This window comes from Amphiprion ocellaris, chromosome 18 (assembly GCF_022539595.1).
Source record: "Amphiprion ocellaris isolate individual 3 ecotype Okinawa chromosome 18, ASM2253959v1, whole genome shotgun sequence".
Classification (NCBI taxonomy): Eukaryota; Metazoa; Chordata; class Actinopteri; family Pomacentridae; genus Amphiprion; species Amphiprion ocellaris.
The window spans coordinates 23,770,961-23,789,700 of record NC_072783.1 but is presented as its reverse complement, the minus strand read 5'-3'; the positions used below and the strand labels follow the sequence as shown (position 1 = coordinate 23,789,700).

The window sequence follows — 18,740 nt, the reverse complement described above, 5'->3', positions numbered from 1 at the left end:
TATAAGCCACATCACTGCCAAAATCTAATCAATTGGTCCTTTTGTCATTTCTGACCTTCCCTGAAAATTTCATCCAAATCCGTTAGTCCGTTTTTGAGTAATGTTTCTAACAGACAGACATATAGACAAACAGATGGACAGACAAACGAACACCGATCATCACATAACTCCACTGTATTCCTTGGTGGAGTAATAAAAGAAATGCAAGTGCTGTCCTCCTGCTAGGACAAGGAGGAGATTTGTCTTTCATAACTGCACTTAACTTTATTAGCTTTGCAGACTACAGCACAACAATAAACACGAGTAAAACAGACAGACAAAGAAAACATTTAACTAAGTAGCCTACTTACCCGGTACAAGCACAACAATTGAAGAAAAATGACCACATCAGCTTCTGAAATGCTCCCATGGGGGTATTGGTGTGTTCCATTTTAATTAGGAAGCCATGATTTCCCGTGTTCCTACTGATATATTTTTACTGGAAGCCTATTGTGGTTGAATTTCCCACTTGGATCATCAGAAGGACCTCATCAACCAAGACCTCAAACTCCAACAGCCTTAGCTTTAGAAATGAAGTTTATTAGCACTTTTCTTAAATTTGTACCTTATTAAATCCGTCGTACACACAGGACATGCTGCTGCTGTGTTTGTATAAAATACAGTGTAATGCAGTGTTATCAGCTGGTGTTGGCTAACCTGAACACCATGGTTTTCCTGGAAATTACCTTTTTTTTTTTTTTTTTTTTTGGTTTTCCAAATTCTTGTTCTGGAACATGGTCAAATCAGATGTGACGTCCATCCAGGGTCTGTAGTGTTATTGCTAGTGTGTAAGATTTATTTTCAATTTCCTGGATTAATAAAAGACCCGACGCACCCAAGATTCACCTGCATGGCTGATGTAGATTATTGTGGATGATTAGATGTCCTCTGAGGACTGTGTTTGCAGAACACACTGTAGCTGACTCACTCTCCTGTTAGCCTTATTTCACATGTTAGGGTGAGAAAATTACACATTAATCATACTCATGCTGTGTTTACATCATATTGTTTCAGCCATAATTGCAAAAAACTGTGCCAGATACTGTTCATCTCCGCCTCTGAGTTATAATTCTCCAATTGCTAATAATGTTTCCCATTTGCTAAAAAGAACTGGGTGTCAACAAACTTGACAGTTTCTACAGACACAGTGTGGCTGCAGCATATTAATATAAAGAGGCTGAAGCTGTCTTTTTTTAAATTTTGCTGTCAATTTACTGTTATTTTCCTGTCTTGTTAAATTACAGATAATATCTAGTAAAATCGCAGAAAAAAAATAAACCTACATGTTAACCATAACAAAAACAGGCAAAAACTGTAAATAACAAATGTTACAAATGTACACATGTACCATGTTACAATATATGACTGTTTTACTGTATTTAAATCAGCAATAAAATATTGTTACATGAGAGATATTTCCAATATTGGAAAGAAAAAATATGTTTGTAAAGGTTTAAAAATGACAAATATCTTTTTTGACTGTTATTTTTGTTAAAGTACAGATAATCTCTAGTAAAGTCACAGAAGAAAGTACTAATTCACATATTTACTGTAAGATGAACAAACCAAAATAGTTCATAATGTCAAAAATCAATACTTTCGATAACATTTAAAAGGATTATTTGATCTTTTATCTAGTTTTACAGTCTTGGTTACAACATTCTGTAGTTTTTTTTAAACATGTGTTTTCATTCAAGATTTTCACTGTGTTTTTAAGGATTGTTTTTCTTTACAGTGTAGAGTAGGTCCACCCAAGTTTTACCTGAGAAGAGAAACAGGAGCAAATGAGACCACCTGTAGAACCTTGAAATTCCCATAAATAATACTGACTTAAATTCTTACATTTACATCAACACCTTGAGATCCAAAACTAGAAACTGCATGTTAATTTTCTTCTGCCTAAAATTGCATTTGTGCAAATCATAATTCAAATAATGCATTTCCCCCCATCCATCCATCCATCCATCCATCCATCCATCCATTAGCTATACTTTCTTTATCCTGTAGGACAGACCTGGGCATCCTACGGCCCGCGGGCCACGTCTGACCCGCCGGATGACCCTGACTGGCCCGTATGAGGTCATTGGAAAATATTAAAAGTCAATGCAAATATGTATCATCGCAATACATGCAAACAATACGCCTGCACTGCTTTTATTTTGAAAGATCTGCTAAGTTAACGTTTTTTCGCGCGTGCTTTCCGTACTTAGCATAAGGTTTATGTGCTGATTGGTTTGTTTGTCAGCTTCAGCCCGGGGACATGTCAGTTAACGGCAAAGAAAGAAAGATTGATTCCGAATGCAGAGTTTTTAACAAAGCATGGACTTCCAAGTATTTCTTCACTGAAGTCAGAGGTAAAGCTGTGTGTCTAGTTTGTGGAGAACAGATCGCGGTGCTCAAGGATTATAATCTGAATGGACATTACGAGATCAAACATGCGGAGAAGTGCAAACATTTGACTGATGCAGAGCGGGGAGGATGTCTGAAGGTTTGCTAGCTAAACTGCTAAAGCAGCAATGACTTTTTTTTTTTTTTTAACCAAAGCTCACATCAAGGGATGCAGCAGTCAAGACGAGTTTTCTAATATCCTACAAAATCGCCAAAAACAGTAAGCCATTCTCTGATGGAGAGTTTATAAAAGAATGTCTGGTGGACTCTGCAGCGCTTATATGCACGGAGAAGAAAGGAGCGTTCGTTAATGTGACCCTTTCCAGGCGAACCGTAACGAGGCGGGTGGAGAGTAGCGCCGAAAATCTGGAGCTTCAGCTGCACAACAAAGTGGACGATTTTGACGTTTTCTCCTTGGCTCTAGACGAGAGCTGTGATGTCCGTGACACAGCCCAGTTACTCATCTTTGTACGTGGACTAACAAAAACCTTTGAGATGACGGAGGAGCTGGCAGCTGTGCAGCCAATGAAGGAACCACGACGGTTCACTGAGGTAAATACATACACGAACAAGCTGGGACTAAAATGGGAGAATTTGGTTGGTGTTACAACTGATGGCTGTCCAAATTTGACAGGGAAAAATGTTGGACTTTTGAAACGGATGCAAGATAAAGTGACTGAAATAAACCCAGAACAGAAACTGATATTTTTGCATTGTATTATACATCAAGAGGTGCTGTGTAAGTCAGTGTTAAAAATCAACCACGTGACTGATGTTGTAACTAAAGTAGTTAACTTCATCAGGGCAAGAGCATTGAATTACAGACAGTTTGTTGTCTTTTTGGAGGAGATGATAGTGAACATGGTGACCTTGGTTACCAGACAGCTGTCAGATGGATCAGCCTGGACAAGGTGCTTAAACGAGTTTGGGATCTGAGAGCAGAGATTCAAGACTTGGGCATTGTACATCATTGTGTTGTGTAATTTACTGTTTTTATTGAGATATATTGAACATTGCTGTAAGTGTATTGGGGAGCTGTTGTCTTTCTTTATGCTTCAGTCATCTTAATGTAGATTTAGAAAAACTGACAACACTATAATGGTACAAGATGTTTGCAGTGTTATTGTACATCCAGCAGCTGTTAGTCCAGATAAGCTGTAGCAGTTACCTCATAGCGTTCACGATGAACAAAAACTGACATGATAAGGCAAGTTTCAAATCTCTGCCAGCTGATGGTCATATTGTAGAATAAATTCTGAGTGATGGCTTACTTACTTTGCTTGTAAAAACAGTGACTGCTGAAAAGTAATTAAAGCACTTGGAAGATCAGTTTCACATTTTAAGTATGTCTTTATGATAGTAAATATCTACACCTCAATAGGCAGCAGTCATAGTTTGAATGAAAAAACAAAATCTTTCATTAAATAGTCATGTTCTGTGTTCCACATTTTCATTGTATCATTGTATTGTTTCATTTACTGTTTTTTATTGAGATACATATTGAGCAGAGCTTTTACGTGTACTGGTCCAGCCCTTAACAACCGTCAAAGTTTCTCATGTGGTCCCGTATGAAAATGAATTGCCCACCCATGCTGTAGGAGGCCAGGGGGTCTGGAGCCCATCTCTGGAGCCAACCGTGCACGCTCACATGCACACGTACAGCCAATTTAGAATTACCAACCAACCAACCTACCATGCATGTCTGTGGACTGTGGGGAAATATCCAAGCCGGAACTCACAGCCTAGTTGCTGTGATGTTACAGATGTAAACGCATCCCGCCCATACAGTTTTTTTGCTGTCAGTAATTATACTGACCAGATGAGATCTATTTATCTGAAGACAAGTCTATACAAGTAGCACACACACACACACAAATTGGCCACTCAAGTACGTTACACAATTGATGTGCCCACACATGCTTCACTTCAGCTTGTCATGATGAGCCAGCTCGTCTTTTCATGGCGCTCCATCAGGCGGATGCTGACTTCCGGAGTTTAGCACTGCTACAGCACAGCAGAGTTCTCATTTTATTTGGATTAGATTGTGTACGCTCTGTGCTGTTGTCTGAATTTGTGAAGGCTGATTGCATTCTGCATGTGTCTCACGTTGGGACGACTCATGAATCCCCCAGCACAAGGACAAATTAATCATATACTTCAGTCATAAAGGACTCATCAGTTCTGCTACACACCACAGTGGATTATACTCCAATCCAATATCACTCTCCACCACTGTCTTAAACATTCATCTTTTGCTACCTGAGGGATTCATAGTAATTATATTTAGCCAGAGAGCCGGGAATACAATCAAATCCAAGAGCAATCTTAAAGTATTTAATAATGTATGTTGATGCCTAAGAGTTTTCCATTGTGCAGAGGTGACTTTTGCATTTTGAAACGTTTCCACGGTCATCCTCAACATGCTCTTTTCTGTCATTTTAATAGAGTGACAGTGAAATAAGGCTGCGATAACTTTTAACAGTGTTTCCCGGAAACAATGGGAATGTCAATGAGTTTTTTTAGGAGACGACTACTCAGAGGTCTGTCTGTGTTTTCCCAGGACAAAGCAAGTGTTATTACTGCACTGCAAAGTGAAACTAAACATTTGACTTATCCACTGAAAGCAGCCTGATTAATCACCACCAAATGTTCGCTGCAAATGACTTTCAGTGTCCTTTTAAAGTGGCTTTAGTGAGTTTTCATCGGTATTCCAGGCTGAAATTAAAGATGTGTAGATGCTCTACAGTTGTCAAATGTTAGGATTAGGACTGTTCTATTTTCTTTCTTCCTTATAAAATAATAACACACCACTCTTGTTGAGTCAGTGTTTTTTGTCGCCACTGTAATACCAACTGCATGAAAGCTGTTCTTAATTTGTTTGACGCGAATCTAGCCACACATCAGACGTTATGCAAATTTGTGAATAAGTAACGGAAGAAAAACCTGGACTTCAGATGAGGCGTTTCAGGCAGATAAGCAGCAGTGTTTTCCATATGAGAGAAAAACTCCCTTCAGTGTGGGCTTTTATTGCACAAATAACGCACTAAAGGAAAGAGAGAAACTCTAAAAGCAAAATGTGTGCTTTTTGCCACTTGATTTGATAGAAAACGATCACAACACTCACTGGCTTAAACACTTGCCCATTACCTGCTGCTAATAGCGCCTCTCTCACTTAGTGTTATGCTTCTGGGATGGAGCATTAACTCAATCTGCATTTTAAAGCAGTTTGTTTATCTGTAGAAATTTCAACAGAGCAGACTGTTTGGATTGTTTTGGAAGTGGAAGTAGAGAGAGTCAGCTACACACTGTACTCCTCTGTGTTTAAGCCCCCAAGAGGGTTCAACATGGAGAAGCAACAACACAACTGTATCTCCCACATGCCTTTGCTCCATGTTCCAGCCTCCCTCAGCTCCTCTGTGCATCGTCTCCTCTGTGTTTCTCCATAGCAACCGAACAACCTTCACTAAGTGCTGGCTAAGAGGTTCATGTACCCCGCTGTGCTCTAACCGCAAACAATAACAGCCCAGATTGTTTGGCTGCCTTCATGACATTGACTTTAATTGTAAGTCTCCTTGGAGGTGAACAGGCCCCTCAGATGAGACTTTAACAGACAAAAGCACCTTAAATTTGTTTTCCCGGTGATTATATGTCCTCTGCTGTCACCATGGCGAGGAAGCTGTTATTCTGGTAATCTTTGTCGAGAGGTGATGCATGAAGTCACCGCGCTGTGTTATTACAGTCGATTTTAGCCGGATGACACGTTGCTGACTAAGTTGTTTTTCACATGAAGCTTTTTTTTTTTTCCTGAAATGGCTTTAAAATTAAATGAACCGCCACTGCATTTTTTATTCTCTAGATGTCAACTTTTGCGTGCACCGTCGTCGTCTCTTGGGAGCTTGTGATTATCTCCCCTAGTTGGGTTTCTCTTTCATGAGTTTCCCCTTAAATCTAGTCGACCCACGGTAATGAAATACTGTAAAAACAAGATCTACTCAGGCACACAGAGATTACATTTTTACATTTCCCTTCAGGAGTAGATTCTGTCCGGCGCATGACATACATCTAGCCGCTTCTCCGCACCTGAGCCCCTTTTTGTGCTCTTCGGCCTTCACTTGCTAAATGCAAGTTCTCTAATGATATCAAGTCACAGTGTGTGGTGTAGGCAATTTGGGTTCAGTCAAGTGAAAAATGACTTTCTTCTGAGTTCTCACCTGTAAAGGCTCAGAGGATGAAAGAACCCGAGTATATTATTATGCAAATGTCTACATGCAACTTTGGGACTGATATGAGTCATGAGCAGAAGAAAGATAAATACTGTTAGTCATGAAAAAAAAACAACTGCAGTTTGCATCCTTGCTGTGCAGCTTTATGGGAAGTTTATGCAGGTTTATGCAAGGGAGGATTGCTTTGACAGCAGCAGTATACAAGATTAAATATTCGACCTGAATGTTAAAGAGGGAGTTATTTTCGAAAAAAAGTTAAAAGAAGGGAGTGTATGTTAGCCTGACATTCAGACCTCTTTTATGAACTTTTGACCTACACGAACAATCTGAGCTGTGATACATGCCAAGGAAAATGAAGGAGACAACCCTTATTATCCTATTTATGTGTACTTGTACAAGGAAGAAAAGCAGCGAGACCCAAGAAGGAGGACAAGTTGGATTTTTAATCATCTCTATGAATAATAGATGGACCCCAGTCATACTCAGCACTGAAATGGGTATTATTCTTCAATCCTTTTCACACCTTCTCATGGTTTCTCTGTGACATCCAACAATGACAGTATCACAAAATGGCCAAGTCGAAACCATTTCTTCCTCCCGATGTTGTGCGTAACATTTTTATCAGGACTGTTGGGTCAGACTGAAAGAAGAAAATGATTCCTGACGTGTGTAAATATATAAAGACAGCCTAAGCATGAGGGAGACATTTAAATAAGAATCTAGAGCAGCACAGGAAAAAAAAAGTGGGAATTCATAAGAACAACCTCCACACTCACATATAGGTGAAGCAGGGACGAGCTAACATTGGGAAAAATGCCGATGTGGCTGTAACAATGGCGTACAGTTGCGGTGATTAAAGAGAATTATGCAGGACCTGTAAACCAAGCCTGCTGGTCCCATATTCTCTGCCAGGCACAAATCTGGCAACTGTCCTGCTGGAGCAGAGCTGGTGTTAGAGGGAAAACAAGGCTTCACTGCGGAAGACTTGCATAATTATTTATTTAATTTACTTATCAAATTATTGGGAAAATGGGGCGGATGGGCTGCATAATCATCGAGGTCGTCTCCCTCTGGCTTCCTGCCTTTATGACTTTTTTTCCCAGAGCAATAGCAAAGTTGCGCATCCTGTCTGTATGACTCTTAACATAAAATACTTCCAAGAAATGACAGAAGGAGGCCAGAAATAATTCTCTGGCCATTCTTGAAATATCTGTAAACTCATTATTTTACTTGACCAAAAGCCCCCCACTGTTCTTTACTGCTTTACTGAACAGTGGGAACAGGAATCATTTGGCAGCATTTTCACAGACCTGAACAGAAACACACACCTTGTGATGCAGATGTGCTGATGAAACAGTCCATTTCAATCAAATGTGCAGCATCAATGGGAACACTCTTATCAGCTTCTCTCTCTCTCTCTCTCTGTTCTCACTGCTGCCTGTAGAAGGTAGATATGAAATTTCAGGGCAGATAACGACAACATAATTATCTGTTTGCTGTGACTAATACTGATCCGATAACAGAAAGAAAACATGATTAGTATAACCTTGTTTGTTTTTCTATACGTAATTAATGACCAGACTTTACCTCCCTATTGACAAGCATGTGGCACATTAACCCTCCGAACTCCAAGCCGTTTCTGGACATTTTTTTGCATCTGTCATATTTTTGTTGACTGTGGGCTCATTTTTCACTGCAGTATAAAGTCCTGCACTTCTGAAAGTTGCAAAGTTACAATGTCAAAAAGGAAAACAAAAGTTGAATTTTTAAAATAAATTATTTTAAAAAAATGGAAAAACAAAATGGACTCAACCTGCAAGACATTTTTTTCAGTGCCCACAGGTGTTACCATCACTGAAACAAATGTTCACTGCATACTCTACACAGATTTTTTTGTATGTTTTTGATTTGTTTCCATACTTCACTGCTCTGTTCAGTGTAAACACTGCCTGCAGTCCAGCCCAGTTTAGCCGAAAAGTCTCTCAATTTTTGCGTCACTAACGGCTTCATGGTTTAAGGAGTGTATGATTTTTTTGTTGCTTTTACAGAGATTTGTTTGTTCACTTGATTTTTTATCGTTCAATTTTTTTTGCAATTGTTTGAATGAGACATGTAGAATAGAATGATTGTCATAATATATCACAATTTTTTACTTTAGACTGGGTTAATATTTCCACTGGAACAGCAAGTCACTCATAAGAGAGTTGAAAATTCAATGATACTTGCTGTTTTTAAGATTTGTCGCCATGATGATATGTGTTATTTTGGCAGTTTATTAAATGTTAAAAGGCTTTTTGAACCCACCAGCTGGTTTTAGGCTTCAAAAGTTGAAGGAAACAGAACATAAAGTGACTTAGTAAGATGTTGGGCCACTACATGACACCAGAACAGCTTCAATGCGTCTTGGCATTGATTCTAAGTCTCTGGAAGTCTACTGGAGGGATGAACACCATTCTTCCAAAAGACCTTCCCTTATTTGGTGTTTTAATGATGGTATTGGAGAACGCTGTCTAACATACTGGCCCAAGTCTCCTATAGGTGATCAGTTGAGTCGAGTTCTGGTGACTGATCAGGACAGAATATATGATTTACGTGATTATAATCAAACCATCCAGTGCCTTGTAGATGATGTCATCCTGGAAGAGACCATTTCCATAAGAAATGTTTCATCAGAAGATTCAGGTGATCACTCAGAACAACTTTGTATTGAATTGTGCCAACTCTCAACTGGGCACAAACTATGCTAGCAAAATGCCCCCCTACAGCATAATAGAACCCCCAGAAGGGGTTTTCATTTCATTTCTGACTCGCTACATAAGCTAATAAAGCCATTAGAGTAACTTTACATGCTGTTGAAACATTAGCTGGTTCCCTAAAGCCCTTGACTTAATAAACTGGCTAACAGCCCAGTGGCATCATTTGTTTTCTCTCCTCTGTCAACCTCCCTGTTCTGCTGACACAAACACTCTTATCCTTGATGTGCTGTTGGTTAAGTGCAGCTTTAGTATCAAAGTCTACAACAATCTAGATCATTTTAAATTATATGATTAATTAGGCTGAACTGTTACATATAATTAGTGTTCATTCATTGTTGGTGCATAATAATTAGCTGAAATTCCATCATTTGAATAATTATAATAATAAAATTTTCTGGATAGTGCATCAACTGCCGGTATATTGAGCGTCCCTGCTTGAGTTTGGTGATCAAAAGGATCATTCTCAGGGGATTAGAGAACATTTTCTGTTGGAGTTGGAGTTTCTTTGAGTCGATAAAGTAATTTTGTTGTTCATTGACAATAGAGCAGCTTCAGGCTGCACATCAGTGAAACTGCTGAATAAAATCATGGTCGTCTGGGTTATAGGATAAAAAAAAGTGAAGTCTTCCAGTAAATGGTACTCTTCGGATCACTGAGAACTTTACTTATTGTTTCATGTTGCTTTATTGTTTTTTTTATAGTGGCAGTGAAGAGAGACAGAAAATGTGGGGAAAAGAGCCATGGAATGACAAACAGTAAATAATCTCCAGCTGGGAAACAAACCAGGAACTCAGTGCTTCGACCACTTACCCACATAATATGTGAAGCACTTCAGCTAAAACTCAGCTCACTTGGACCAAGGACAAAATGCATTTCATACTGGAACATACATTATTGGAACATATTCTGAGTATTATCAATTTAAAATGGAAAAAAAAAACATCATAAATCAGTGCTTTGTTTAAAACCAGAAGCAGAAAAAACATTTCAGTCAGAATCAAAAAATGAAAAAGCAATCAAGTATAGTCCATTTTTGTTTTTATTTTTGTTTTTTATAATTCCTTATCTATATTTTTCATTTGAAAACCCAAAATTGAAGTTTTGTTGTTGTTTTTTTTATGGTCAATTTGTTTTTTATTTCCAAATTAAAACCAAGAAAACCAAACTCATATAACCCAGACCCAAAGGCAGACGACTGAACAGTGGACAGGCAGAAACTTTTTTAAAAAACTGCAAAATAAAAGCCAAGATGATAGAATGGATAGAATGGCCATTCTATAAAAGTGTAACATTATGCAAGCACAAGATCTGTACCAGGGTAACAATAGAACATAGGTAGGCCTTCCACGTTCTTGTTCTTTTCATTAAGACATGAAATCTTTTAACCAAAAATTGCGAAATATATAACTTAGTTGTATAGCATGAATAAACACTTAGGTGTATGTATAAATATGTGTACCAGTCAAAAATTTGGACACACCTTCTCTTTCAATGCTTTTTATTTATTTGTATTATTTTCTACATTGTAGATTAATACTGAAGAATAACACTTTTTTGTTTACAACATAATTCCATATGCATTATTTTATAGTTTTGATGTCTTCAGTATTAATCTACAATGTAGAAAATAATTAAATATAAATGTGAATGAGAAATGTGTCCAAACTTTTGACTGGTAGCGTATATGTATATGTATATGTATATGTATATGTATATGTATATGTATATGTATATGTATATGTATATGTATATGTACAGCTACTATATGTATATGTATGTATCTGCTCCTTGCTGAATCGTCTTCACGTTTCACTTAACCTTCTTTCTGGAACTGGACCTTGGTACATAGTGTTTCATTTTTATCCAGTTTTTTTTCCACAATTCACTTCCATCCACTATTCTATCACTTACTCCAAGTCATAATTTATAAAAGGCATTTGCTAATAACAAAATTAGAGCATTTTGACTGTAGTTTTAATACAGACCATAGCTTTTTAAACTTTATTCTTTTGTTTGGCAAATGAATTATAGATTATTTGATACTCAACCACTGTCAGCAGCAACAGGCACTGTAAAAGTTGCCTGTCATGTTTAAGTAATAATGCAGATTGACCTTAGGTGGAGATGGTTGAAGGTACAGCTGGTGTTTGAGAACAAAAAGTCCTACTTTTCACATGTGGGATTTTATTCTGACATTCTGTCACATACTGCTGCATACAATAAACCAGTCGTCCTGCAGCAGACAGTCAGGCTGTTACAGCAGGAAGCTTAGATAGAATCAAGCAGGTGCAACGTGAAACGTGTTTTTCTTGAATGCCGTGTTTTCAAACATGTCTGCTTTAGGCCTCCGCTGTATACTGCACTGTATACACAGTCTTTTATGATGTCAAATATTCATAATATGGAATAATATTAACAGTATACACAAAAATATATATAGATTATAATATTGTAGCCATAGGTACACAGCAGAACAAGTCACAACTTGATACCAGTGACAGTAAACATTCAGCAATTACACTGCATCTTTACTTACTTTAATGAGCCGTCACACCACCATCCACAGTGTTTTCATTTTTAACAGCTGTAAGTAGCTCCTACTTTGTCATTGTGGGTGATTGTGGGTCAGTATTACTTTATTAGGCATGCTAAGAATACATCTGTCATGTTCTTTTTTGATGGTTATACATGTTTAAAATGTGGTTAGAATTAAATCACAGAAAGCAACTGGGGCACTGTCTTTTACCACAAAATTAATTAGACGCTCTCTAATTGGACCATAGTGCTTTATATGCCCTTTTTAGGAGATGAGGCGTCTGAATTTGGATCTGCAGTGGACCACCAGTCTTCCTCCGTCATCAGCATTAAGAACCACTGTTGTATTTTTAGCTTAGACAACAAAAGCCTCTGCGTCTGTAAAGTACATTACAGTCGACGAATGTTCCCGGTGAATAAAAATGTCCACTCTTCTGACACTCGTGTGCAGTGATTAATGCCTGCTAGGTGATATCAGTGTGTTTGGGGCCTTAATGACTCATAATCTAAGTCAGGAGCGACGCTGTGAAGCTACACTGAACCTTCTCTGACCTTCATCGAACTGCTGACGTCACGCTGCAGCTGCTGATTGATTGAACGTCCTGTTGAGGTGTCGCAGTTTGATTTTGCATCTTGGAGAAACAGTTGCAAACATGCATGTATTTCTCTTATGGGTTTAATGCAGAGGCTGCTCCTCGGATTGCAAAAGTCATTTCAAAATCTGACCACTGACTTATGAAAACTAGTCTTATCAGGCTTCTATAAACAATGCATCGGTGTAGATTCTTAGTCTCCAGGTCATGGTGATTCTAGGAGCTTTAGTAAAAAGTGAGAAAAAGAGAAGTCCGGCTGCTTTTTACTGAAGCTCCAAGAACATGTAAACAATGTTTATTCTCTCCACAGCATCCTTGTTGTTAAGCTGTGTGTTTGTTTTTGTGTGTGTGAACATGTGTGTAGGAGAGAGAGAGGCAGGAAGTTGGGAGTTGTAGGAGACAGATACTGTCGCTTGTGACAGACTTAAGCTCAGAGTGACTGACAGAGGTGAAATTGCTTGAGAAAGGATGCGAGGCAGTTCCATCTCCTCCTCCTCCTCCTCCTGCTGTAAGTGCACGACTCGCTCTGTTTCTCACAGGTGACTGTAGAATGTAAACTTATTTTTTTCTCCTTTTTTTCTGCGTTTGTAGCCATGCATCAGGCGCTGGACACACTGAGCGATAGCACGAGCTCCACAACTGCCAATGACTTGGACCTCATCTTCCTCAAAGGCATCATGGAGAGCCCAGTGGTGAGAACAACTTTATACCGTGTGCTGCATGCTGAAATGTGTCTGTGTGACATGTAACAAAGGAAACTCAGAGATTTTAATTGAATTCAAAGACGATTTTTAATCAATTGCTGGAAGTCGTATCAGCCAATACCGATCGCTGCTCTGTTGGGTTTCGTTTGAAGTTTCAGCATCAAATACTTCATTTCTTGCTCCAGTTTGTGCCTTTTTTGCGTCACTTTATCCTAGAAAAGTCTTTATTCATGTTAAGGAAAACACAAAATTCAAGTCTTTATTGGAAATTTAATGGAATATAATGCATTAAGACTCCTACTTTCTGTATTGCTTTCAAATACTTATTCTGATGATCCCTGCTGAGTCAACATACATACATGCTTATATTTTATTGGACACATGTTCTAAATATTGAGGGAGACGTATCTTCTGCATCCGACACCAAAATCTGAGGCTAATTGTTCTTACCAATGTAATATATGAAGTATTTTAATTAAGAGATGAGAAAATACCATGATTTGACAATTCTTTATCTATTGGCAGGCAACATGTGCAACATATTCCACTCACTCTTAGAGACACAACCATAGCAGCCTACGCTTGGTTACAGGCAACAGCTTACAGCTCAACAAATATAGCTTTGCTGTGCAATAAAATAAACACAACGTTGTTGAATAGAAATTAGACTAAAAGCTAAATGCATGGAAAATACCCAGTTAGAGCAATAAATGATACTGAGAAAACATCAACCAATTCCAATAGTCAGAGTGAAATGCTGCCTCTACTTATTTAAGCCACTTTTATCAATAAAGTCCGCACCCAAGTCATTTATCTATCAATGTTTTTTTAAGCAGTTTTCAATAGATTTTCTCTGTTTTGTTAAATTACAAATAATAACTATTAAAGTCATAGGAATATGTCTTAATTTACTTGCTAAATGTAAAAAAAAACTGTAAATAATGTCCACATCGAATATCTGTATTTTTTTAATAAATGGTATTTTTTTTCATTCTGACTGTAAAAATTTACATTTTTTTACTACATTTAAAAAAAGCAAAAAATGTTGTTGAGAGTTAAGGATTGAAAAATGGTAAATCCGATTTTAATGCAGTTTTACTGATTTTTCCTGTTGTGTTAAGTACACTACCGTTCAAAAGTTTGGGGTCACCCAGACAATTTCATATTTTCCCTGAAAACTCACACTTTTATTCATGTGCTAACATAACTGCACAAGGGTTTTCTAATCATCAGTTAGCCTTTCAACACCATTAGCTAACACAATGTAGCATTAGAACACAGGAGTGATGGTTGCTGGAAATGTTCCTCTGCACCCCTATGTAGATATTCCATTAAAAATCAGCTGTTTCCAGCTAGAATAGTCATTTACCACATTAACAAAAAAGAATATTTCTTAGTGACCCCAAACTTTTGAATGGTAATGTAAATAATGTCTTGTAAAATCCCCCCCAAAAAAAGTTTGTTTACGGTTATTGTTGAAGAAAACACACAAACAAAAAGCAGACCAAAACTTTAAATTACACTAACTTCAAAAATAAGTAATTTTGCAAATAGTAATTTGTTATTTTATAATATTTGACTGTGAAATTACATTGTTTTTTCTGCATTTAAATCAGCCAGTAAATACCTTTATTCTACCATTCTTGCTGCCAGGTTTTTTGTAACTGTTTCTTTAACAGATTTTTTACTTTTTTTTTTTTTTTTACCAATTAATGTATAAGCGTGTGAGAAAGGAATCCAGCTTACATTACTATTGCTTCCTAACCAAATAGACTAGCTATATTAAACCGTATGCCAATTACTGTGCCTGCTGCAAAAGGAATCGTATTGTGTGCATGCAAATTAATGATTTAAATGAATATTATAAACTGTCATTTTGCATCTTTGCCTTTAAATTAACGTTATGTGAGTATCATCATTAGCATCAGCTTCTTACGTTAACAGTGAAGACAAACCATTATGTTTTCACTGAGTTGTGAGAAGCTTTATTAAAATTGCATTAGATAATGGAAACTTTTAGTGCCCATTATTACATTTAAAATTTAAATTCCATCTTGCAGTAATTATCCTAAAAAGACAGCTTACATTCATCAAGTGCAATCACATTTCCATTTCAGTGGTCTTGCTTCATTGTTTTCTCATAAGTTGAGAATGCAAATTAAAAGAGACATCTGGTATTTTATTTTCACTCAGTGTACGCTGGATAGGCAGATGAAAACCCAAACGTAAGGAAGTGAACAGCGCCTCGATTCTCTTAGCTGCTCGGTATTATCACCAGCAGGATTTCTGATCAATTTCACTGTATTTCTCGGCAGTTTCATGTGTTTGATTTGATTGAAAAGTTCAAACTTCTCCTCTCACACTTGTAGAGAAGCTGGACATACTGTATGTTGTACATAGCAGGGACAGAAGCTGATGCTGTACAAACTTAAAACCAGTTAATTCACTCCTCTGGCTCATGTACCTGCAGTGCATCTTGTTGGGATACACAAAATTACACAAAATTGAACAAAAATGCATGAAAGGCTTTTATCTGCCTCAGCATATAAGAAGATACAGACATTTCTCTTCTTATAGGACTGTTAACATTTCCACAGCTTCCCAGCTGTCAGTCATTCTAACAAGGCAATGTAACGTTTCTATAACCAATCAGAGCCGGCAGAGAACAGCACATTCATCATGTTTGACAGGATGACAAGTGTAGATGGAGCAGCAACCGCCATGATCAATGAAAGATGAAGAAATGAATGACAGCTATTAGTTTTCACATTCATTCATTCCAAAAACTTGTTTGACTGCTTTAGATGTGGATCTGAATTTGGTTTGCAATAATGTTGAATGGAAAATAACTCGCTTCTTTATATTCTCTATGATTTAGGCAGGTTGTCGGTGTGGAGTTGATTTAGAGATTATGGATGTTTTAGTACATTTTATCCACCGTGAAATGTGAATATTATTGGAATTCATTGCATTCAGCATACATTTAAAGACAGAACAGGTAACATTCTTGGATTAAAACACCAAAAAATGACAAAATCTGTGTTATATATTTAGCTGATTTCTACATTATCCTAAATGTTTCCAACAATGTTCACACCTGTAAAAATTTTGAATTTTATTCATTGTAGCACTGTATTTTTTGTTTGGTTACATCACTGAAAGAAGAAGGGTTGGTTCCACATAAGATCAGCTCGACCGTCTGACCCAACCTACCTGATTTATAGCAACCACTACCATAGCTGACCCCTAACTTCACTGCTTGTATTAGTCACGTATGAGTAATTAGATTTGGGTTAAATGCCAAGTACAAGGAGAAAAGACAGCACAGGTGTCTGTGTGGCAAAATCCTGTGCTTGTAATTCCCATATAGTCATCCCATATATCAATCAGTCAGTCAGGCTTTATTTGTATAGCACTTTTTATACAAATAGAATGGATCAAAATACAGAATACACAACAAAAAGGAAAAAAAAACAACAAACGCAATACCACCCTAACCAGCATCTCCTCTCATAAGCCCAGACTGAGGATCTGAGAAAGCACCATCATAAATAAAAGCAATGAAGAAACACCACAAGCAGGATAGGTCTAAGATTCAGAATCGCCGAAAAGGACAATCATGAAAGAGTGTGGCAGAAGTAACTAAAATAGACTACAATGTAAAAATAAATAGACAAATAAATGTAATACATGAAAAATATAATCACTTAGAAGCCAGACCGAAAAGGTGGATCTTGAGTTTGTGGTTAAAAATATCAACTTTCTCTGCAGCCCTGAGGCCATCAGGAAGGCCAGAGTAACACAAGGAAGCCTCAGTGTGGGTTTTTGTTGTGACTTTTGGTGTAATTAAAAGGCCACTGTCAGATACCTGAGGGCTCAGGAAGTTTCATTAGACAAAAGCAAATCTGGCCATTAGGAGTCTTATAAACCAGCAAAAGGGCCTTAAAATCTCTTCTAAAGCAGGCTGGTACCTTCTGCAGAGACTTTAGCTGGAACGTGAATCCTCCTTCTGGTCTTTGTCAACACAGCTGAGCTTTAAAGCAGCTCTATTTGAGGTATATTCTTCCTGGGGGGAGCAGATAGCAGAGCAACAATAGTCCTGGAGGTAATAAAAGTGTGGAGAATTGTGTCTGTGTTGGCTTGAGAGAGAAGCAGTCACAGTCTGGCTTCAAATGATAAAATGCATTTTTAGGCATGTTTTTAATGTGAGGCTCAAAACTGAGATATGAGTCCAATATGACTGCTACGCTTTTCACTTGTTGACATGAATTTAATATACTGAGTTTCTAGTCGTTTAGAGGAAAATAATAAGTATAATAAAGAATCACAGGCTGCACAGTGGCTCAGTGGTTAGCACTGTTGCCTTGTAGCTTGAATATCCTCGGTTCGCATCCTGGCCTGGGATCTTTCTGCATGGAGTTTGCATGTTCTCCCTGTGCATGCGTGGGTTTTCTCCGGGTACTCTGGCTTCTTCCCACAGTCCAGAAACTTGCTGTGGTTGATTGGTGATTCTAAATTGTCCGTAGGTGTGAATGCAAGTGCACTTGTTTGTCTCTGTATGTAGCTCTGTGATAGACTGGTGACCCTAAGTCAACTGAGATAGACTTCAGCCCCCCCTGCGACCCTAATGGGGATTAAGTGGTGTATAGATAATGGATGGATGGATCAAGAATCACTTTGACACAGTTATACTTAAAAGCAAGTTTTACAGCTCTCAAATTGATGTCCAGTCTGCAAGAATAAATGAGAAAATTGTAAAATCCACTTTCTGTTTGTTTGTAAAGTTGGTCCAAAAAATGTAGACATAGACGACAGGCTTTTGTTGATTGATTTCAAAAATATTTACCATTAATACAGTTTTTGCAGCCAACACTTCTGTTTGATTTAAGTTTCTCTACAATGTTCTGAAATCCTTATATTCCTTCAATCATCACGACATATGCAAGCTTCTGTATCAGATAGTATAGCTGAATAATCCAACCGATTTCTCAAAAACTTTCTGCACAGAGGAAGACATTTAAACACCATTCCTCAGCGTTCCTCATGTGGAACCAGCCGCAGCCACTTCTTAGTATTTACATGGAGAAGAGTGATGTCGTTGTTAGAGTTTAGCTTTTTGAAGTGAAGGGAGAAGAGCGAAAGAGCTTAGCTGTGGCACGCGGTCTTTTCAGAGTTTCATCCCACTACATCTTATGTTCTCTCTCTCCTGTCAAAGTCTTCTCCTTCCACTTCTTGCCAAGAGCACAGTTTCACATGCCTTTTAACAATGTGGACTTTTCCCACAGCAACAGGAAGAGAAGGGGGGAAAAGTACACTGTTGTGCGCTGCCAAAGTGTGTAAGGAAAAAGTATATGTACACTTTATGTCACTCAGAAAGTTTTTGCCTTCTCTTTGTGTTGTCAACGCTCATTAGTTTAGGTAGGCAGATTTGTCCATCAGGAATGGGACAGGCAGAGTTAGACGCTGCAGTGGAATCTGTTTGAGACTCTTCTGTCCACGGAG

General features: G+C 37.9%; 1 protein-coding gene across 2 annotated transcripts in view; it reads left to right on the top strand.

Annotated features, from left to right (window-relative positions):
- The window catches only part of mpp2b (MAGUK p55 scaffold protein 2b), a 49,820-nt gene that overhangs the window by 17,474 nt on the left and 13,606 nt on the right, over positions 1-18,740 (top strand). For both annotated transcript variants that reach the window (XM_023286332.3, XM_023286331.3), the window contains one exon: positions 13,126-13,226. In XM_023286332.3, coding sequence (XP_023142100.1) covers positions 13,126-13,226 — 101 coding nt within the window. The remainder of the gene's footprint in view (positions 1-13,125; positions 13,227-18,740) is intronic.